This window comes from Emiliania huxleyi (assembly GCF_000372725.1).
Source record: "Emiliania huxleyi CCMP1516 unplaced genomic scaffold EMIHUscaffold_88, whole genome shotgun sequence".
Taxonomy (NCBI): domain Eukaryota; phylum Haptophyta; order Isochrysidales; family Noelaerhabdaceae; genus Emiliania; species Emiliania huxleyi.
This window is the reverse complement of record NW_005195441.1, coordinates 338,570-358,668: the sequence shown is the minus strand read 5'-3', so window position 1 is coordinate 358,668 and position 20,099 is coordinate 338,570. Positions and strand designations below refer to the sequence as shown.

The following is a 20,099-nucleotide window of genomic DNA, read 5'->3' as shown; positions in this document are numbered from 1 at the left end:
TTCAGAGAGAGAGAGAGAGAGGGAGAGAGAGAGAGAGGGAGAGAGAGAGAGGGAGAGAGAGAGAGAGAGAGAGAGAGAGAGAGAGAGAGAGAGAGGTGTCCCACGGCCCGTTCCACGAGGCTGCCCCCGGACGCTGGTCCGCTAGGCACTTGCTTGAGGGGCTGGGCGAGAAGCTCCCCAAGCCGCCGCGGAGCCTCGGCTGCATCTTCTACTCGATGTTCGTGCTCATCGACGACCTCACCCTCATCCCGCTCCGCCAGTACTTCCTCTCCGGCTCGCGCGGCTTCCGCGCCTTCGTGTCCGCAAACGTGCGCCGGACCGACCCGCGCGCGCCGCTCGCCACCTTCGAGGACTTTTTTTTACCCTAGAAGCGGAATCGTCCTCTTGTCTCCCAACCAGCTCTCGAGAGGACACGCACTCAGCCGCATTCGGTCGTATCCCGCTGTATTCACTGTCTTCGCCCCCCCTCGTATTCACGCGGTGCTCTGAGTACGCCTGCACGATACCCGTATTCGCGCCCTGAGGTTGGCATAATGAGCGCGTAGGACTTTTACACGCTGTACGTGCTCTTCTGCACGCAGAACGAGATCAACCCCCTCTCGACGGACAAGGCGTGCGGCACGTCCTGCCTGCTTGCTCTTGAACCACCACTCAGAGTCGAACTGCTGCAGTAGCAGTAGTCTGCCCGAATACACTCTCCGACCTTGTTGGCATGTGGCAACCTCCCGCCTTCTGATCTGCAGCTGCTGCGCGAGATCCGCTTCGACCGCGGGCTCGGCTCCAGGCGCGGGGGGCTGACGATGCAGACGCACACGGCGCGGAGATGTAGCCGAGATGCGGCCGAGATGCGGCCGAGATGCGGCCGAGATGCGGCCGAGATGCGGCCGAGATGTAGCCGAGATGCGGCCGAGATGTAGCCGAGATGTAGCCGAGATGCGGCCGAGATGCGGCCGAGATGTAGCCGAGATGCGGCCGAGATGCGGCCGAGATGCGGCCGAGATGCGGCCGAGATGTAGCCGAGATGTAGCCGAGATGCGGCCGAGATGCGGCCGAGATGCGGCCGAGATGCGGCCGAGATGTAGCCGAGATGTAGCCGAGATGCGGCCGAGATGCGGCCGAGATGCGGCCGAGATGCGGCCGAGATGCGGCCGAGATGAACGGTCGGCGACGCGCGCGTCCGTCAGCGTCGAGACGTGGCCGAGGCAGGACCGAGGTGTATGGCGCAGAGCGTGCCTTCCAAAGGTCGGACCGGCGTGCTCGGGGGGAGATATGGGGAGATGTGGTCCGCCAGCGGGGAGGCGCATACCAGCCGCACCTGAGTAGTGATGGTCTCGGGCAATCTCGCACGACCTGGAGCCTGCTGGCCCCGAGATATACCTGGATATGCGGAGGTATGGGGAGATGGCCGTCAGGCGCGCCGGATCCGCGGTCTCGCGTGGAAGAGGGCGGGCCCGCTCGCCGCGAGCACACCGCGAAGCCCGTTCTCGCCGCTCTCTCCGGCGGCGCGGGAATGGTCGCGCGGCGGAGGGGCGCCACCCGCCTTGGAGCGGGTGCTCACGCGGGGCTGGCTGGCCGAGGCGGCGCTGCCCGAGGAGCTGCCGCGCGAGCACGCCGAGGCGCTTCCCAACAGTCGCCGAGAATCACACGAGATCGCGGCCCCCCCACTCCGACTGGCCTCGAGGGCTCTCCCGCAATCATCGAATGGCTTTCAATGGCCTTCCAGCAATCATCGAATGGCCTTCCAGTGGCTCTCGCGCGCAAGTGGAAGCCTGTCGAGAGGGGGCTTCCGCATTCTGGAGGACACGGCGGTCCAGGTTCTATCCAATCCTTTCCAGTGGGGGCTCCAATTCTTTCCAACGCTCCATCCGCGCGGCTTCCTCCCCATGATAATGATGATGATGATGATGATAACGATGCCGAAGGCGCTCGCCGACTTCATCTTCGACCAGTGCGAGCTCGGCAGCGGCCGCGAGTTCATCGACTTGGACGACCGCGAGGCGGTGGGGGAGGAGGCGGGTCAGAAGGCCGTCAGCGTCGGCTTCGCCTCCCGCTTCGAGGCGTGGTGTAAGAGAGAAGGCCGCCCCGCCGTCTCGCTCGACGGGCAGCTCTGGGCGAGCGCGCTGCCCACGGCGGCCGAGTTCTTCCCCGCCGTGCGCGTGCGCGTCGTGTACGGCGGCGCGTGGGTGGCCGCGGGGGGCGCGCGCGGCGGCGGCGGCGGCGGCGGCGACTGCTGCCGCGGCCGGCTGGAGGAGAGGAGTGGCGGGGGGGATGACTCAAGGGCTGTGTGAGCAGGCGGCGTGGCGGGCTCGTCGTGGTGCGGGGGGCGCTGCTTCGGCCCCGAAGGAGTGCACGGCCTGCCCTCGCCGTCGTGGTACGCCATCGCGGCCGCCGCGCCCTTCTTCCACCTGTGCATCTTCGTACCGCTGCCGCTGCTGCTCCTCGTCTTCGTGATGCGCGTGCAGGACTTGTGGGCCGTCACCGTGGCGCCGCCCACCGTACACGGCGCCGAGCCCGGGGACCGTGGGGTAGGGGAGGGTGGGTTCGGGGACCGTGGGGTAGGGGGAGGGTGGGTTCGGGGACCGTGGGGTAGGGGAGGGTGATTCTCCTCACCAGTTCATGATCCGCTGCTCGCTTATTGGTTAGGCGCGGAGCCCGAGATCTCGCTCGACCTCTTTCGGCCAAACTTCTTCACTCTGCTGCAGCAGCGGGCGAGCGGAGGAGGCCTCTACCTGCTGCCACTCGAACGACCGAAGAATCACACCGTGGAATGATCGAGTAGGCGAGCGGAGACCTGTACCTGCTGCCACTCGTGGAGGGCGTGCTCTACGAGTGGCTCGCGGTCTGCATCGCCACGCTGGCGAGGGGTGCCCTCTCTCCGGCGGACATCTCTCGGACACGTCCGCGACATGTCCGAGACGCGTCCCGCAGGTGCGTCTGCTGCTGTACTATGCGGACGTCGACGAGAAGGCGTGCCCGCCGATGGCGCGCTACCTCATCCGCGGCGTGAGGCTCGAGAAGTCGCCGAGAGATCGCCCCGAGAGATCGCCCCGAGAGATCGCCCCGAGAGATCGCCGAGAGATCGCCGAGAGATCGCCGAGAGATCGCCGAGAGATCGCCGAGAGATCGCCCCGAGAGATCGCCGAGAGAGCGCCGAGAGAGCGCCGAGAGAGCGCCACGAGACATCGCCAAGAGATTGCCGAGACCTTGATCCGCCCTCTCCACGCCGCACATGTCCGGGACGCGTCCGCGACATGTCCGAGACATGTCGCAGGTACGCGTACTCCGCCCTCTTCACGCTGCACATCTGGCTCTACTGCTCGCTCGCCATGATGGTCTGCTGCTGGGTCGTCCTCGCCGCGGCGCTCGACCCGACCCGCTTCCTCGCCTTCGGCACCGCGATCCCCAGCCTAATCAACACGAATGAACACGAATTGCCACTAGTTGACCACATGAATGAACACCAATCAGGCACCGCCATCCTCACCACCGTCTCGGCCGTCGCGTGGTGGACGAGCGCGATGATGCGCGCCGCGCGCCGCTTCCGCGCGTGGGTGCGCAATGCGCTCGAGCGGATGCTAATTAACACGAATTAACACTAATTAACACTGATTCACACTGATCAACACCAATTAACACTAATTAACACTAATCAGGTGCGCACGGCGCTCGACCGGATGCTGCACACGCGCGCAAGCCGGCTCGCCGCCCTCGAGGAGGTGTCTCGGGCGTGTCTCGGACGTGTCTCGGAGGCTGTCTAGGCGCGTCCGGCTCGCCGCGCTCGCGATCCAGCGCGCGGCTCTCGTCGAGGACTATCAGCGGGACACGCTGTCCGACCCGGCGGCGGCCGCTGTCGCGAAGGCGGAGCTCGAGTCGCTCACGGCGGAGGAGAAGCGGCTGCGCGCGGTGCAGGGGCGCGGGCTGTGGCAGGGCGGGCGGGCGGGCGAGGGCGAGGCGGAGCCGGTCGACGCCTCGACGATCTTCGACACGCTCGGTGGCGTTGGGGGAGGGGGCCCGTAGTTCTAGCAGCAGCAGGAGCAGCAGGAGCAGCAGCAGTAGCAGTGCAGTGGCAGTAGTGGGGGCCTTCCAGGCTCGGGGCGGGGCAGGGGAGGGATCTCATTCACAGCGAGCACTGTGAATAGACCGCGACCGCGACGACCTCATCTCGATGGCCGAGTTCGAGTACTTTTTCGAGACGCTCGAGCTGCCGCTGCAGAAGGGCGCGCTCGTGGCGCTGCACGCGCAGCTCGACGTCGACGGCGAGGGCACCGTCTCGCTCGGCGAGTTCGAGGCGGGGTGGGAGGAGGTGCTCGACGCCGTGATGGAGCAGGCGCTCGTCGCCGAGAGCCACCCGAGAGTGCGATGCGCCGAGAGGACCCGAGAGGACCCGAGATCGTGACGGAGCAGGCGCTCGTCGCCGCCGGCTTCTCCGCGCGGCAGATCCTGCTGTACGGCCTCGCGCTGCTCGCCATGGTCTCGCTCGGCGCCGCCTTCATCCTCGTCGCGCTGTCGGGCTGGCGGCGCGAGAGCCTCTCGGCGATGGTGGTCGAGTCGGGCCTCATCGCCGCGGTGGGGGGCATCACCGCGCGGTACCGGGAGAAGTCCGACGCCGAGAAGACCGCCGAGGAGCTGAGCCGGATCGTCAACGACGCGGTGGCGGGCGCCGAGGCCGCGTCCAAGCCGAAGCAGGACTGAGGCCTTTGTTCTCCCTGGACGTACAGACGTCAGTATTCGCGGAGTCGCATATATTACTCACCGGAGTCCATCTCTCAATCACTCGCCAGACGTGTCAGCTACGGGATGTACGAGTTCGTATTACGTGTTTTACGTCAGCGCCGGCCCTCCTCAACTCTCTCACAAAACGAAAGACACAGGTCACAAAAGGACGCACTCTCTTGTCTCTACATAATCTTAATCAGACACGAGACACGAGACACGATGTCGATGACGGCGGTCGCCGGTCCTCTGCGCTCTGGCGCCGCGGCGCTGGAGCTCGGTCGCGATCTCACCCGCCGCCGCGAGCGGCAGCGCGACTGGCATGGGGCCTGCAGCGACAGTCACGACCGCGTCGACTAGCTCTCGATGTGGATGTGCGGCGGCGGTGCTGGTGGCGGCGGCGCTGGTGGCGGCGGCAGGGGCGGCGGCGTCGGCGGCGTCGGTGCCGACGGTGGTGGAGGAGGAGGCGGCAGCACCATGCCCACAAACTGCATTATCTCTCGAGTGGACTGCACAAGATCCGCAATGTCTGCCTTCATCTCGGCCTGTTCTGCTACGATTTCATCGATTGATGTGCCGCGTGCTTCACCAGCAACAGCCGGCGCAGCTGCGACCTCGGGTTCTCCGCCGCCGAAAAGACTCGGGATGCCAATATCAATCGGGAACCATGACCTCTCCTCTGCACTTGGCACGACGAGCAGCCGTCGGGCCGGAGAGACGCTGAGCGCGGCGAGAAGGAGCAGCGCGAGGGCCACACAGACACACGGGAGCCGAGAGGGAGCCCCGCCGACAGCGCTGATCATCCCTCACTCGGTTGGAAGTTCGGTCACCCAAAGTTGCAATAGGAACGGACGCGGGCGAATTGAAACCCGATATGCAGACGCGAGCGAAGTGGCGTGCTATATTGTCGATGAATGCGTTCAATATGCAGAATCTAAACGTACAACTCTCACCCCCTCTCTCTTTTTTTTCTCCCAGTAAGCTATAAGTACGTACGTACAACTCTTTTTAGAAAAAACGAATATGTGAGTGCCTGAACTCAGCTCTCATGTCTCTCACAGAAAGCACGCGATTGCACACATAATTCGATAACGCACACGGCGGCGGGGTTAGGGCCTGCAAGGGGCACGCGTCGTAAAAGGCGGCTCCCATGGTGTGTAAAGTACCTGTGTTAGTGCCAGTGCGCCAAAATTGTCTGTCTGAGTGTGAGCCCTATCTAGCACGGAACAAAAAAGCGCGTGCTCTCTGCTCAAACATAACCGCAGACAGAGTCCAGAGAGGCACACAGCTAAAAACTAAAAGTCGGCTGACAAAAGTCAAAGCGGTTCAGCGCACCCGGGTGCAGAAGGTGGATCTGTACATCAAGCGCGCAAGTGGAGAGGGTGGTAGCAAGTAAAGTGGCACGGGGGAGGGGGGCTACGCGTGAGGCGGCCCGGCACAGACGCGGAGAGCGGGGATCCCCAAGACCGGGGAGTGGGGATTCGCGCCGCACACCGTTCACGAGCGATGGTGCGGCTTCAGGCAGCAGCCTCGCTGTGCTGCTGGCCACCGCGCCGCTCGGACGCGGCGATGGCGCCGAGCAGCGCGGGGGCGGCGTGGCCTATGCAGCCGAGATCGGGCCGAGATCGACCCGAGATTGAGCCGAGATCGTGCCGAGATCGTGCAGCAAACGCTTCCCATATCTCCCCCATATCTCCATCGTAACTCCTCAGAACCCCCCAGAACTCCCCAGATCTGCCCATGCTAGCTGCCGGCCGCCTGCGGTCGCGTAGGCCCTCGCCGTGATGCGCAGCTGCTCCGAGTCGAACTCATGCAGCCTCGGCGCCGCCTCGATCGCGATCTCATCCAGCAGCGCCGGGGCGGCGTGGCCCGCGGTGGCGAAGGCGGCGGCCAGGTTGGCCAGCTCGTGAGTCGAGAACTCGCGCAGCCGCGGCGCCGCCTCGGCGGCGAGCGCATCAAGCAGCGCCGGCGCGGGCTGGCCGGCGCGAGAGAAGGCCATCGCGATGGTAGCGAGCCTGCGAGATATGGGGAGATATGGGGATGGGAGATAGAAGGCCATCGCGAGAATACAGATGCGCATGCAGTGGACGCCGCTGACTGCGCGAGCAGGCAAGGAGCACACGCCGGGGAGTGAGGGGAACGGGTAGCCCGTGAGAGAGCGTGCAGCCTGAGACGCCAACGGGAGTGCAGAGAGGCTGCCAAGCAGGAAAGGGAGGGTCTACGGTAGCGAGCCCGCGGGCGGAGATATGGGGAGATCTGGGGAGATCTGGGGAGATCTGGGGAGATCTGGGGAGATATGGGGAGATCAGGGGAGATCTGGGGAGATCTGGGGAGATCTGGGGAGGTACCCGCGGGCGGAGAAGCGAGGCAGCCGCGGCGCCGCCTCCGCCGCAAGCGCGTCCAGCACCGCCGGCGCCGCCTCGCCGCCCCTGCCCCCGCTAGCGCGGCCGTACGCCCAGGCGGCCGTCGCGAGGTGCTGCGGCGAAAAGTCGGACAGCCTCGCCGTCACCTGCGGCGAGGTCGTGGGGAGATTGCGGCGAGGTTGAGGGGAGATCGCGGCCTCTTGCAAGAGAGAGATCTGCATCTAGGCCACACCTCGGGCACACCTCGGCCAGATCTCGGCTATCTCGCCGTCACCTCGCCAGCGATGCCGTCGAGCAGCTGCGGCGCCGCCGCCGACCCGCTGCTCGCGTACGCCCACGCGATCGCCGACAGCTGGTGCGGGCCTAGAGGCAGAATACGTCAGAGCAGCGTCTTCGGAGCAGCGCGTGAGTACAACGAGAAGAAGGCAGGCAGTGACGACAGCGGAACACAGCGGAACACAGCGGAATGCGGCGGAACAGCGGAGTACGTGTCCTCTCGAGTGCTGGTTGGGATACAAGAATGCGTGTTCCGCTTCTAGGGGCGCGGGCCGAACGCGGCGCGGCGAGCGCACGCCTAATGTGTGGCAGCCGCCCCGTTGGCTGAGTGTCTTGTCTTGTGGCTCTGTGTGTCGCTCCTGTGTGGCCGTCATCGCCCGTCTAGCGCCCACCCATACCGCGTTGGTGTCCCAGTCGTTGGTTGGACTGTGTTTCGCCTTCCTCGGCTTTATCTATCTATCTAGTACTGTGTGTGTGTGTGTGTGTGTGTGTGTGTGTGTGTGTGTGTGTGTGTGTGTGTGTGTGTGTGTGTGTGTGTGTGCATCTATCCGACGCCTCTGCAGCCACGGCGGCGTCGAGGCGCGCGTTGGCGTGCCCCGCCTTTGCGTACGACCAGGCGAGGCACGAGAGCTGCTGCGGGTTGAACTGGCCTAGAAGGTTCATAGAAGGTTCGTAGAAGGTGGCATGGAACTTCCGCTGCTGCTGCGGGTTGAACTGGCCGAGCCGCGGCGTCGCCTCGCCGGCGATCGCCTCGAGCAAGCTTGGAGCGGCGTGCCGCGCCGTGGCGTACCTATGGGTACATTCATCCATTAATTAACGAATTCAAGTGCCGCGCCGTGGCGTACCTATGTTGCCGAGTACGCCGACATGAGGGCGGGAGTACGGTGATGTGCGCAGTGTGTTCAGAGCACCGCGTGAATACACGGGCTGCGACGACGACCGCAAACACAGCGGGACACGCGGGCGAATGCGGCGGAGTGCGAGTCCGCTCGAGCGCTGGTTGGAAGACATCAACGTGCGCTCCGCCCGTGCGTCACTACTAGCCTGCCCGTGTTTGTAGCCTGGCGGCGAAGGAGGAGGCGGCGAGGGAGGAGGCGGCGAGGGAGGAGGCGGCGAGGGAGGAGGAGGCGAAGGAGGCGGCGGCGAGGGAGGAGGCGGTAAGGGAGAGGGCAGCGAGGGAGGAGACGGCAGGGGAGCAGGCGGCGAAGGAGGCGGCGGCGAGGGAGGAGGCGGTAAGGGAGAGGGCAGCGAGGGAGGAGACGGCAGGGGAGCAGGCGGCGAAGGGTTCCGCTTCTAGCGCGGAGTACGAATGAATTCCTCTCCCCTCAATTCATTATGTAATCAGTCGACTCCTGTTCCGCTTCTAGCGCGGACTACGCCCAGCTGAGGTTGGCCAGCTCGAGCGGCTTGAAGGCTTGCAGGCGCGGGGCGGACTCGGCCGCCACAGCGGTGAGGAGGGAGGGCGCGCGGTGCCGCGCCGCCGCGAAGGCCCACGCCGTGTTCGCGAGCGACTGCGGGGAGACGGTGGCGCCGGTGGTGCCGGTGGCGGTGTCGGTGTTGGCGGTGTTGTTGGTGGTTGCGTTGGTGGAAGTGTTGGTGTTGGTTGTGGTTGTGGTGTTGGTTGTGGTTGTGGTGTTGGTGGTGGTGTGTTTGTTTGTGTTTGTGTTGGCGGTGCTGTTGCTGCTGGTTCTGAGAGCGCCTGCGGCGAGAAGGAGCCGATGCGAGGCTCCGACTCCGCTGCGACCGAATCGAAGAGCGCCGGCGCGGGGCGCGACACGCGCGCGTACGCCCACACCGTCGTCGAGAGCTCGAGCGAGTTGCACTCGCTCAGCGAGGCGCCCGCCGCGGCGGCGACGCCATCCCACACCTCCTCGCTCGGTCCGAATCCCGACGCATCCGCCAGCGACGCGAGGCCGTGCGCCGTCGACGCGGCCGGCCTCGCGCCAAAGCGCGGCAGCTCGCGGCGCGTCGTGTCGAGCAGCGGCTGCAGCGCGGCCGGGTGGCGCCGCAGCACCGAGCGCAGCCAATTCCGCTCGGCCGGCTCCCGCCGCGCCAGCCTGCCGAGCACACTCCAACAGGCGGAGATGTCGAGCGGACCCATCTGCTTGCAGTGCGCCTCGTGTGCCTCGAGGACCGCCTTGGCGCTGCGGAGGCGGGAGTAGCGGGGCTGCATGGCGTGAGACCGGGCCGGTTAACCCGAGCAGAAAGCCCATCGCCTCGTTACCCTCCCGCCGCCTCGCCGCTACCTCACCCGCTCGCGCCCGACTTTCTACTTCCCCGTGATCCAACCCGCCACCCCCCTCGCCTCGTTACCCTCCCGCCGCCTCGCCGCCACCCCGCCCGCTCGCGCCCGACTTTCTACCTCGTGACCCAACCCGGAACCCGCCACCCCCTTCGCCTCGTCACCCTCCCGCCGCCTCGCCGCTGCCCCGCCCGCTCGCGCCCGACTTTCTACCTCCTCGTGATCCAACCCGCCACCCCCCTCGCCTCGTCACCCTCCCGCCGCCTCGCCGCTACCTCGCCCGCTCGCGCCCGACTTTCTCTTCCTCGTGATCCAAACCCCCACCCCCCTCGCCTCGTTACCCTCCCGCCGCCTCGCCGCCACCCCGCCCGCTCGCGCCCGACTTGGTGGTGCCGCCGCGTGTCCCGAAGTGGCGCCGCCCATTTCGCACCATTGCTCAATACAGGCTCCGCCGTTCCTTCGCCGCTGTGGTCTGCCGTCGTGCCGCCGTTCCTTACCGTGCCGCTCCTTCCTCCGTGCCACCGAGGCTTCGACCACCGAGGCTTCGGCCACCGAGGCTTCTGCCACCGAGGCTTCGGCCACCGAGGCTTCGGCCAACGAGGCTTCGGCCAACGATATTATTGCTGCCGCCCCCCCTGCCGTCCGTTACCGCCGTGCCGCCGTACCGCCGCTCCTACAGTGCCGCGCCCGCCGCGCCGTATGTCCCGCCGTCCGATGTCCTGCCTGCCGCCTGCTGCCGCCGCGCCGCCTTACCGCCGACCCTTATCGTGCCGCGCCGCCTTTACACACACACCTTACTTTCTGCTCGACCGAGTTTGCGCTGATGAGCGAACCGAGCCGCCGGGTGCCCCGCAGCGGCCTCGCTGGGCCAGAACATCGGCCCCGAGTGCTCCGCAGCAGCCTTGCTGGGCCAGAACGTCGGCCCGCGAGGTGGGGTGCTAGTCTGGGACCCATACGTGGCAGTTCCCTTGCTCCAAGCGCTTGCGCTTCGGCGGTAGTGATCTGATCACCCGAATACCACGTTCGGATCGCTCCTCATCGCAAACCCTGTCAGCAGTTCACCTACGGGTATGTTCGTAAGAGCTACATACACTGAAAAATCGAGCACAATTGCGTTACATGGGCATGGCCGGGGTTTCACCGAACGATCTTACTTTCGGTCTATCGAAAGTGTTGATCGATAAAAAACATCTGTTCGACGCTCCCGCCCCCCGCCTCCGCGTTCAGGGCAGCCAAAAGGGCTGCTTGCGAAGCGGTCAATGCCGATTGCGCCGGATCGCGTCCGCGGCGCTCTCGAGACAATACGCTCGAGGGTCGTGCGGACGCCGCTGCTCGAGTCTCCTCTTCTCAATGAGCTCGTGCGCAGTCGCCGCGGCGTGGCAGACGCTCGCGTCTTCGTCAAGGCCGAGTGCCTGCAGCACACAGGCGCCTTCAAGTTCCGAGGAGCGCTCCACAAGCTGCTCTGCATGGACGACGAGACCCGCGGCCGCGGCGTCTGCGCCTTCTCGTCGGGAAACTTTGCGCAGGCCGGCGCGGCCTGCCTGACTCGCCTGCCACGGCGGCCCTCTCCTCTCACCATGTCTCACCTTCTCCGCTGATTTCACCCCGCTCCGCTACCTCACCGTGCTCCACTCTTCCTCTCACCTTCTCCACTGACTCTCACCATTCTCCGCTGCCGGGCACGGCTGCCGTTCTGCAGCCTTCTCCTCTCACCATACTCCGCTGCCTGACCGCACTGCAGCCCTCTCCTCTCACCACGCTCCGCTGCCTCCCCGACCTCTCTCCCAGGCGCTCGCGCTCGCCGCCCGCGAGACGGGCGTGCAGTGCACCATCATCGCGCCGCACGACGCGCCCGCCGTCAAGATGGAGCGGACGCGCGGGTACGGCGCGGAGCTAGTCTTCTCGACGCCCGCCGCCGGCGAGAACCGCGAGGTAGCGGCCGCCGCTCTCGCGGAGCGGTTCAGCGCGACGAGCGGCCGCCGGCCCCTACCGACCACGGGACTGAACCCACACCGGGTTCGTTACTCTGGAGGTGTGGTACTAGGCCGCACGCTGCTCCACCCGTTTGACGACGAGGACGTCATTCTCGGCCAGGGCACGCTGGCGCTGGAGCTGTTTGAGCAGCACGCGGAGGCCGGCGCGGCCGGCGGCGCCGGCGGCGGCCGAGTCGCGCCGTTGTCTCGGCTGCTCGTGCCGACCGGCGGCGGCGGCATGGCCGGTTGCTGCTGCCTGGCGAGGGATGCCTATCTCCCCATATCTCCCCGTACCTCCCCGTATCTCCCCCGTAGGCGGCTGCTGCCTCGCGAGGGATGCCTATCTCCCCATATCTCCCCGTACCTCCCCGTATCTCCCCCGTAGGCGGCTGCTGCCTCGCGAGGGATGCTGCGAGCCCGCAGACGCAGGTGTGGGCGATCGAGCCCGAGGGGTACGACGACCACCGCACGTCGCTTGCCCGCGGCGAGCGGACGCCGCTCTCCGGCACGCACGCCTAGGAGCGGAGCACGCATTCTTGTATTCCAACCAGCGCTCGATAGGATACGCGTTCAGCTGCATTCGACCGCATTGAGCTGCATTCGCTGTGTGTGTGTGTCCCTCATATTCACACAGCGCTCTCCGGCACGCTTGCCTAGGAGTGGAAAACGGGTTCTTGTATCCCAACCAGCGCTCGAGAGGACAGTTGTTTCACTGTATTTGTGTCCTGGTATTCGCATAGCGCTCTGAATACTCTGTACAATACCGTCTTCCCGCCCCGAGGTTGGTGGATTCAGCATGTAGGCACGCCTGCGACGACCATCTGCGACGCGCTGCAAGCAAACGCGCCAGGTCACGTCACCTTTGCCATCAACAGCCGCGGCCTCGCGGGCGCCGCCGCGGTCGGCGACGCCGACGTCATCGAGGCGATGCGGGTGGCGTTCGAGACGCTCAAGCTCGTCCTCGAGCCGAGCGGCGCGCTCGGCCTTGCGGCGCTCCTCAGCGGCCAGGTGCCGCTGCGCGACGGGGAGGGCGTGGCCGTCGTCGCGTGCGGGGGCAACGTGGCACTGCCGGACTTCCTCGGGCTCGTACAGCGTGAGAGGACGCAGTGACGTTCATGTGACAAGCAGAGCTTGCGTCGTGCGGTGTGTTGACAAATCGCTTGCGTATTTTTTACACTAGCAGCACAGAGCGTGTCAGTGACCAGTGATCAGTCGTGAGCCCGTCCCGAACGCGACGCGTGCCCCTGGGGTCGTGAACGCCACGCATCGCGCTTGCGCACCCGCTCCCAGGCGGCGCCGGCCGCCGCCGGGGTTACAGCTTACAGGGCCGCCGTGTGCGTTATCAAATTATGTGTGTAATCGCGTGCTTTTTCTGTGAAAAAAAGAGACGTGAGAGATGAGTTCAGCACTCACATATGTAACTCATAACGAGCTCGCATGGAAGGTTGCTCCCCAAACCGCTCCGCTCTGTCCATCATCACGCGCTCGAGCCGACATGTATGCCTGCCCTCCGGCGTGGATGGTCTTAACGTCAAAGACATGGATGGTCTGCCGCATACCGCTCGAGATGCCCCCGACGCTCGAAAGCGGGAATGGTAAAACGTGTGTAAAACGAAACCGGGCAACTTGGGCAATCGTCGGACTGTCGCGGGGCGGGGTACCGGATGGTTGGCCTTGAAGCCCGAGGGTTGCGGAAGGCGCGCGGCGGGGGCCGGCCTCGGGGTGAAGCCGGCCGCCGCCACCGGGGGCCGCCGCGCCGTAGAGCGGCCCGCCGGTCTTCCTACCGGCGGTTCGCGCGGCCGCGCTCGGAGGCGCTGATTGCTCGGCCGCGCGGGGCCGGATGACTCGCCCGCTGGGGGTGGGGTGCACGGGGTTTGCGGCGGGGTCCCCAACGTCCCCGGGGCGGCGGCGCGCGGGCGGCGTGCCGCGCGCCGCCGCCGCCCCAGAGCGGCCCTGATGGCGGTGAGCTCGGTGTCGCTCTCCATCGTGTCGAAGAGCATCCTTGTCTCCTGCTCGAGATTTCGCACTCGAGACCTGCTCCGCAGGATCTGGATCTGCGCGCGGATGTGCTCGATCTCCGCTTGCATCTCCGTGAGCTCGGCGCGGTCCGCCCGCCTCTCGGGCTTGTGGGACGCGCCGTCCAAGTCGACATAGCGATCTCCCTTGTCTGAGGGAAGATCGCCTTCCGTGTCTGCCTCTCTCCCCGCAGTCCGCTGCGGTGGGGTCGACGAGCCGCGACGTGCGATGTGCTTGCGCGTCTCGTGCAGCGCCGGGGGCTCGCACGTGCGGAGGGCACGTCCCCCGGGCACGACGCCCGCCTGGACGCCGCCGCCCAGAGCAGCTGGCGTCAGGAGCGTTCGGCTCTGCAGTGTGTCGCGACCGCTCCCCTTCGAGGGCACCCTCGCCGGGTGCACCGCACGCCTTGTCGCTCAGCGATGGCACGGAGCGCCGCTGCGCGTCGTGGTGCCACTGCGCGCCGTGGTCTCGTAGCTCGTGGCGGGGATCGTGATCCGCGCCGAGGGTCTCCTTGGCGTCGTACGCCACGTGCATGCCTGCAGGGGCGTGCGCCCCTGCAGTGCGGATCCTGACTTGGCTCGCAGCGCTCGCACTGCCGTCACGATCCGGTGCTCCGCGGGACCATGCCCTCGGCGGGTCGTCCGACCCCATGGTTGTGTAATGGAGGCGCGTCCCCTTTGACATGGGCGCTACTCTCTCCACTGGAGGGTTCATTTCCACCCGCGGACTCGCTCCGTACGAACTCGCTGTATGGGTAGTTTCATTCATAGCTATGGGCCTGCGCGCCACGCGCAGGCCGATTGCAGGGCTCTCCCACAACCACGCTGACCCGGATCCCAGGACCAACGACAGAGGCGAAACGACACTCGGCCCGCCGACACAATTCGACCACTGGACACTATATCTAAATCCGAGCACAAAACGGGGGGCCCTTCCCACGCTGGGCCCTCACCTCGCGAGAGTCTGAGCCAACCCATGAGACGGTCAAACGGATTGGGACTCGGCGTCGAGCGCATCGTTCACTCCTCCTCGTCGGGGTCCGAGGACTCGTCTGCGACGACCGGCTCGGGCTCCTTGGCCGCCGGCTTGACCTTGGGCTCCTTGGCCGCCGGCTTGACCTTGGCTGCAGCGGTCCTCGCAGACTTTCCGACACGCGCGCCGACCTGTTGACGCCGCACGCTGTGTGAACAGACGCCCCTCACAGCTCGCAGACCCTCCCACCCGCCCGCCCACCTTTGCCGAGAGCGGGAGCGCCACGTGCTCCACGGCGGCGGCGGAGAGTGGGTCGGCTTCGTACGCCGCGCGCTTCATCAGGCCCACCGTCTTGGCAGCCACGGGGGCAGGGTCCGCCGCCGCAGTCTGCACCGCCTGCTTCGCCGCCGCCGCCGCCGCCGCAGGGTCCGTCACCGCAGTCTGCGCCGCCTGCGCCGCCTGCTTCGCCGTCGCCGCCGCCGCCGTCGCCGCCTCAACCTTAGTGTACGCCGCGCGCTTCATCAGGCCCAACGTCTTGGCAGCCACGGGGGCAGGGTTCGCCACCGCAGTCTTCGCCGCCTGCAGCGCCGCCGCAGGGTCCGCCACCGCCGCCGCCGCCGCCGTCGCCACCTCCGCCACCACCTCAGCCTCCTCGGCGCTCAGCCCTGACGAAGCCACAGCCTCCTTGGCGGCGTCCTTGGCGGCGTCCTTGGCGGCGTCCTTGGCGGCGTCCTTGGCGGCGTCCTTGGCGGCCGAGGCGACGTCGGTCACGCCGTTTTTATCGTTTTCCGCTCCTGCGATTGCGTTCTGCATCTTCGTGGCGGTGCAACCCATTTTGAGCGTTTCCTGCAGGAGACGAGAGGCGTCATTCGGATGTGAACGCATTCCGCAACCGGTGACGGCAGGTGAGTGATGGGGGCGGCGCTGTGACAGAAGAGGAGGCGGCGGAGGAGGCGGAGTGCGTGTGGGGAGAGGGCGGTGAAGAGAGCCGCGCGAGGGCAGCAGTGAGAGAAGAGCTTGCGAGGTTGTGTGGGACAGGACGCCGAGGCGTGAGTGTCGCAACGACAACGTGATAGGTTGCCGACACACTCTCACGCGTCCACGCGGCGCTCGGACTGGAGCCGGGCGGCGACTGGCGAGAGCGAGCGGGCTGTGTTGCCGGCAGAGAAAAGGAAGGGCGGTCCGGCGCGGGACAAGGGTGGCGAATGGGCAGCAGCTGACGCGTCTCGCGGCTCCGCAGTGCCCAGTTACCTGTGTACCGCTCTTTGGCACCGAATCTTGTGTGCTCGCCGCGGGCTCGATCAAAAAGAGCGCCTTCGGCACTACTCCCTCGAGGTCTCGCGGATCTTATAAATCAGCCGAACGGCCTTTTTCAAGCGCCGGACTCGTTTTTTTCACTTGTTTTCAGGTGGGACTGGGGAGATACTCCATGGGGGTGGGCGATAGCATCTGAGGGAGGGTGTAGAGGATGTAGAGTGTAGAGCGCTGTAGAGCTGTAGAGATGTGGAGCGCTGTAGAGCTGTAGAGCTCTACATCCGGCGCGTGACGATGCGCCTCCGTTGTAGAGCGATGTAGAGAGGCGCTCTACAACGTGAAATCTCTACAACAAACTCTACATCATAAGCGGCGAACGAGGAGGCACGCGTCGCTCTCCGACATGAGGCGCGTTGCACTTGCCAGTGCTGCCCTGGCCTTCTGTCTGCCCGCCCAATGGGTAGGAGGTGCCTCTGCTGCTATGGCATGCCTCACGGCTGCGACTGGCCGGCGCCTCGGCGCGTCAGCTCGGCTCGGCGTAACGATAGTGGCCAGCGCAACTCGCCTGGACTCAACGCTCAGCCAGGAGCTCCCGCACGCGCTGGCGCGAGTCATGGCTCATGCAACGCTCAACAATGATCCCCTCGCCTCGCGCAAATGCGACCGTCCTCGCAGCCGACAGTCCACCGCCTGCTAAAGAAGCACAGCGACGAATGCGGCACCGGCGACACATGGCAGGCTGGTCATGACGCAGTTATAGGGTGTTGTGTGCCGTCGGAGTGACTCTCTGTGTGTCAGGGATAGTCAGGGCTGTCCATCAGAGCTCCAGTAAGCTCGGAGACACCCCATTAGCGCGGCTCGACCTCTTTGAGTCACTGCCTTCCCGGCGGTTTGGCTGTAGAGCCTCTACAACAAACTCTACAGCAAAATCGCGCTCTACATCGCTCTACAACGGAGGCGCATCGTCACGCGGCGGATGTAGAGCTCTACAGCTCTACAGCGCTCCAGAGCGCTCTACATCTCTACAGCTCTACAGCGCTCTACACTCTACATCCTCTACACCCTCCCTCAGGATAGCATGTGAGTGAGAGATAAGGTAAGGTAAGGTAAATTTCTCCACACACACAAAGTGGTGGGGCAAGGGGGGGCGACCCTCGCATCTCCACACCCGGACACGGGCAGGAGCCCCACGGCATTCAAAGTGCAAGCACTGGCCCGGTGCACGTGGTGAGCAGCCTGCCCCTCCCTCCCGACAAACCAACTCCCGCACACACACAATCGCACTCTGGCCATCGAATGACTCCGAATGACTCACTGTGTGTGCTAAGACAGAATCTCCGCAGACATCCAAAACGGGCCGTGCCGCGTTTGTGGTGTCTTCTCAAGCACTAGCATCCGGGCGCCGCACTCGAGTGGGCGGGTCACATCTATGTGGGCCCAGTGTGCGCACTCGGCGCATATGCTAGTGCTATCCTGCCCTATGGGAGGCAGAGGGATGGGGGGAGGGGGGGGCAGAGGTAAGGTGGGGTGAGACTGGGGAGGACCTCAGAGATCCTCCATGGGGGTGGGGTCCGGCCCGAACAGGTCGAAGCCGGTCCCGCCATCGCCGCCGACGCCGTCGCCCTCGTCCGCCTTGGAGGCGGAGGTCGTCGGGCGGGGCGCCTCGCCCGTCGCGAACCTGCCGCTGAACACGGCGTCGGCCGGCGCCGAGGCGCCAGCAGCCGTGATCAGGTCGGCGACCTTTCGGTCCCTGCAGGCCGCATCAATTTTGCCGCGCCGGGACGGCTCGTAGAGCTCGTTTGCGAGCCAGTCCCGGGCGACCTTCGTCGCCACGGAGCCCAGAGGGACCGTGGCGTACACCAGGTCGCCGAACCCGCTGCCCCCCTCGGGAGGGAGCGAGTAGGCGACCTGAATATTGGACCCGCTGGGGTTGCGCGCCGCCTGCGTCGCAGCCTCTAGGCCGTCCATCACGAACTTGACGTTCTCGCGCAGGTTCATTACGGTCTACCGGTACTCGAGTAGACTGCGGTAGACTCGTGGTAGACTCGTCTACCAAATGGGCAGGGAGAGCTCGAGCGGGCGGACCAGGCACTCGGCGACCCGCACTGCAATCGCCACGTTACCACGCCTCGCATTCCCTCACCCTTCGCTACCTCCCGCCTACCTCCCGCGCCGCCACCCTGTCCTACCCTAATTGCTCTGAGCGCCATTCGCTTCTATCACCCACTCGCGCCTCTTCCTGCCGCGCCTGACGGACGTCGCACGCCTGTCCACAGGCCGACGTACGGCCGACATAGACACCGACGGATTGCAGCGTTTCCTGGTCCTGCCTCGTGTGTGTGCCCTCATGATGGGGTGCCTGCGCGCGCATCCTGAATTGCTTCATGCATCTTGGGATGCTCGAAGCAATCGAAATTAGAATGGAGATCGTATCGGGCAATTTCAGATGCCTCAGCATCTCTCAAATTTTGCGGGTTCCCCGCCCCTGAGCCTGACGCACCGTTACACCGAAAAAGGCTAGTTCCATTTCACTCTGACACGCTAATCTTGAAAACGTCCAACGGAGCTCCGTGTTGCTCCCAGCGCCCTCCCCCGTGCTTCCTGCGGCCCTAGCCGATGGTACTAGCATGGGAGGTCATCTGGCTACCGCGAGAGCGACCCAACTCGTCGACATCGTCCGATGATGGTGCCTCAAAGTCAGCCTTCGGAGGCTATCGTGGGGTCGAGCCGGCAGTAGCCGTGACATGTGGTTCCACCACCCCTCGTAGTCTTTGCCTCTGACCGCCACCGTTCCCAGGCTGCCTAATGGGATGAAAAGGAAGGCTCGGCGAGCGTATAGAAGCGTGCTCGACCTCGTCGTGGCAACCTGCACGGCATCGCTGGCAGGCGCGATGAGCGTCGTGCCACCTGACCCGAGACGGGTCGCAGGCGTCGTACCGAGCGCGTCGAGACCGTGTCCTGATGTGATCTGCACGGGTGAGTCACGTCGGCGTCAAAGGAGCGACGTGCGACCTGTCAGAGCTTGATCTCCGATCTCAGCGGCGGCGAGTCGTCTCCGGCGCGCGACAAAGGTACATCCCCAGGACGCGCAGAGGCAGCTGCGACCCAGCCGAGTGGACGGCGGCACACCGCGCCACCTGCTGTGTGCCGCCGTCTACTCGGCGGGGTCGCAGCTGCCTCTGGAAGGCACCGAGATGTACCTTTTTGCGCAAATGGTCAAAATCAAGGTTTTGTAACGCGAGCTGTGCCACAGTGAAATGGAACTAGCCAAAAAGCGAAAGGAAACTCGCGACCTCAAATCGAAATCCAATTCCAAAAATATCCACCGTTTTCTACACAGACTCAGACATAAGTAAACGTGCCTATGATCAGTTCCTGTGCATCCTAGCTCTCGCGCAGCGCTAGCGCGCGCCGTCCCCAACCCCGTGTGGCGTGAGCCTCAGCCCGCGCGGAGGGCGAAAGAGTCGCCGTTTTCCACGCAGGCGTCATGTCGCCAGGGGGTGGGCGGCCCGCGCGCGCGGCGCGCGCTGGTCTGCCGCCTCTACGCGGCCACTCCTACACCTTCGCGATGAGCTCGAGCATGTTCTCGATGCAGGAGACCTGCGGGCGGTCGTCGCCGGCAGGGTCGTCGGGCGCCTCGGCGATGGCCATCGCCTGAGCAGAAAACAGAGAGCGTCGCGGCGGAAGAAGAGACCGGCGCGCGCCTCGGCGGTGGGCATCGCCTTGATTTCGCCGTCGACGACATACATGGCCGAGCGCTTGCACCGCTTGGTGTGGCAGCCGAGCACCTGACAAAGAAAGGAGGCGCCGCCCCGTAAAAAAAAACTCGCGGAGGCGAGGCGCCGCCTGGTGTGGCAAGCCGAGCACATTGTTTGGGCCGCCACACTCCAGCGGCGGGGTGCCGGTGCCGTCCGCGAAGGGGGTGCCCGTGAGGTTGGGGTTGGCCGACGGGTTGCCCGTCATCCGGAGGCCTGAGAGCCCCCGGCCGGGGGGGGGGGGGGGGGGTTGGAGGAGGAGGGACAGGAGGGCAGTGGCGGCGGCGGCGGCGGCGGAGAGGGAGGAAGAGGAGGAGGAGGGAGGAGGAGGGAGGAGGAGGTGTCTGTGACTCTTCGATCCTCTGTCTCTTCTCTTCTCCTTTTTAGAGGGGCACCGAGCGCGTCCGTGAGGGAGGCGGAGGTATCCGCCACAAACTCAATCAGCTCGGAGCCGGCCAGCCCCTGGCGGCGGGGCGGGGCGGGGCGGGGCCTCAGAGTCTCCGCTGCGCGGCTCATGATGAAAGGAATTCCCACA

General features: G+C 65.7%; 5 protein-coding genes across 5 annotated transcripts in view; 2 read left to right on the top strand and 3 right to left on the bottom strand.

Moving 5' to 3' along the window:
- EMIHUDRAFT_453629 (hypothetical protein) overlaps positions 1-4,849 on the top strand; it is a 10,125-nt gene extending 5,276 nt beyond the window's left edge. Inside the window, exons 16-30 of the mRNA XM_005758181.1 lie at positions 144-350; positions 546-611; positions 744-815; positions 1,413-1,616; positions 1,923-2,229; positions 2,293-2,502; positions 2,644-2,718; positions 2,790-2,857; positions 2,929-3,008; positions 3,272-3,390; positions 3,469-3,551; positions 3,654-3,685; positions 3,759-3,991; positions 4,140-4,327; positions 4,405-4,849. Coding sequence (XP_005758238.1) covers positions 144-350; positions 546-611; positions 744-815; positions 1,413-1,616; positions 1,923-2,229; positions 2,293-2,502; positions 2,644-2,718; positions 2,790-2,857; positions 2,929-3,008; positions 3,272-3,390; positions 3,469-3,551; positions 3,654-3,685; positions 3,759-3,991; positions 4,140-4,327; positions 4,405-4,692 — 2,232 coding nt within the window. The 3' untranslated portion in view covers positions 4,693-4,849. The remainder of the gene's footprint in view (positions 1-143; positions 351-545; positions 612-743; positions 816-1,412; positions 1,617-1,922; positions 2,230-2,292; positions 2,503-2,643; positions 2,719-2,789; positions 2,858-2,928; positions 3,009-3,271; positions 3,391-3,468; positions 3,552-3,653; positions 3,686-3,758; positions 3,992-4,139; positions 4,328-4,404) is intronic.
- Positions 4,850-10,853: 6,004 nt separating this feature from the next.
- On the top strand, positions 10,854-12,677 carry EMIHUDRAFT_68889 (hypothetical protein; the record flags this gene model as incomplete). The annotated part of the gene is made up of 4 exons (XM_005758180.1): positions 10,854-11,173; positions 11,559-11,812; positions 11,953-12,019; positions 12,308-12,677. 4 exons carry the CDS (start codon positions 10,854-10,856, stop codon positions 12,675-12,677), a joined length of 1,011 nt encoding a protein of 336 aa, XP_005758237.1.
- Positions 12,678-12,717: 40 nt separating this feature from the next.
- On the bottom strand, positions 12,718-15,816 carry EMIHUDRAFT_466014 (hypothetical protein). Its single transcript, XM_005758179.1, has 5 exons — positions 15,807-15,816; positions 14,817-15,401; positions 14,366-14,746; positions 14,180-14,194; positions 12,718-12,757 (listed from the first exon to the last, which is right to left on the bottom strand). Exons 2-3 carry the CDS (start codon positions 15,387-15,389, stop codon positions 14,603-14,605), a joined length of 717 nt encoding a protein of 238 aa, XP_005758236.1. The 5' UTR covers positions 15,390-15,401; positions 15,807-15,816; the 3' UTR covers positions 12,718-12,757; positions 14,180-14,194; positions 14,366-14,602.
- A 1,538-nt stretch (positions 15,817-17,354) lies between these two features.
- On the bottom strand, positions 17,355-17,807 carry EMIHUDRAFT_219914 (hypothetical protein; the record flags this gene model as incomplete). Its single annotated transcript, XM_005758178.1, has 1 exon — positions 17,355-17,807. One exon carries the CDS (start codon positions 17,805-17,807, stop codon positions 17,355-17,357), a length of 453 nt encoding a protein of 150 aa, XP_005758235.1.
- A 611-nt stretch (positions 17,808-18,418) lies between these two features.
- EMIHUDRAFT_219913 (hypothetical protein) lies at positions 18,419-19,772 on the bottom strand (the record flags this gene model as incomplete). Its single annotated transcript, XM_005758177.1, has 7 exons — positions 18,419-18,511; positions 18,592-18,675; positions 18,747-18,767; positions 19,010-19,072; positions 19,371-19,463; positions 19,553-19,597; positions 19,677-19,772. The coding sequence occupies 7 exons, from the start codon at positions 19,770-19,772 to the stop codon at positions 18,419-18,421; spliced, it is 495 nt and encodes a 164-aa protein (XP_005758234.1).
- Between the last annotated feature and the right edge of the window lie 327 nt (positions 19,773-20,099).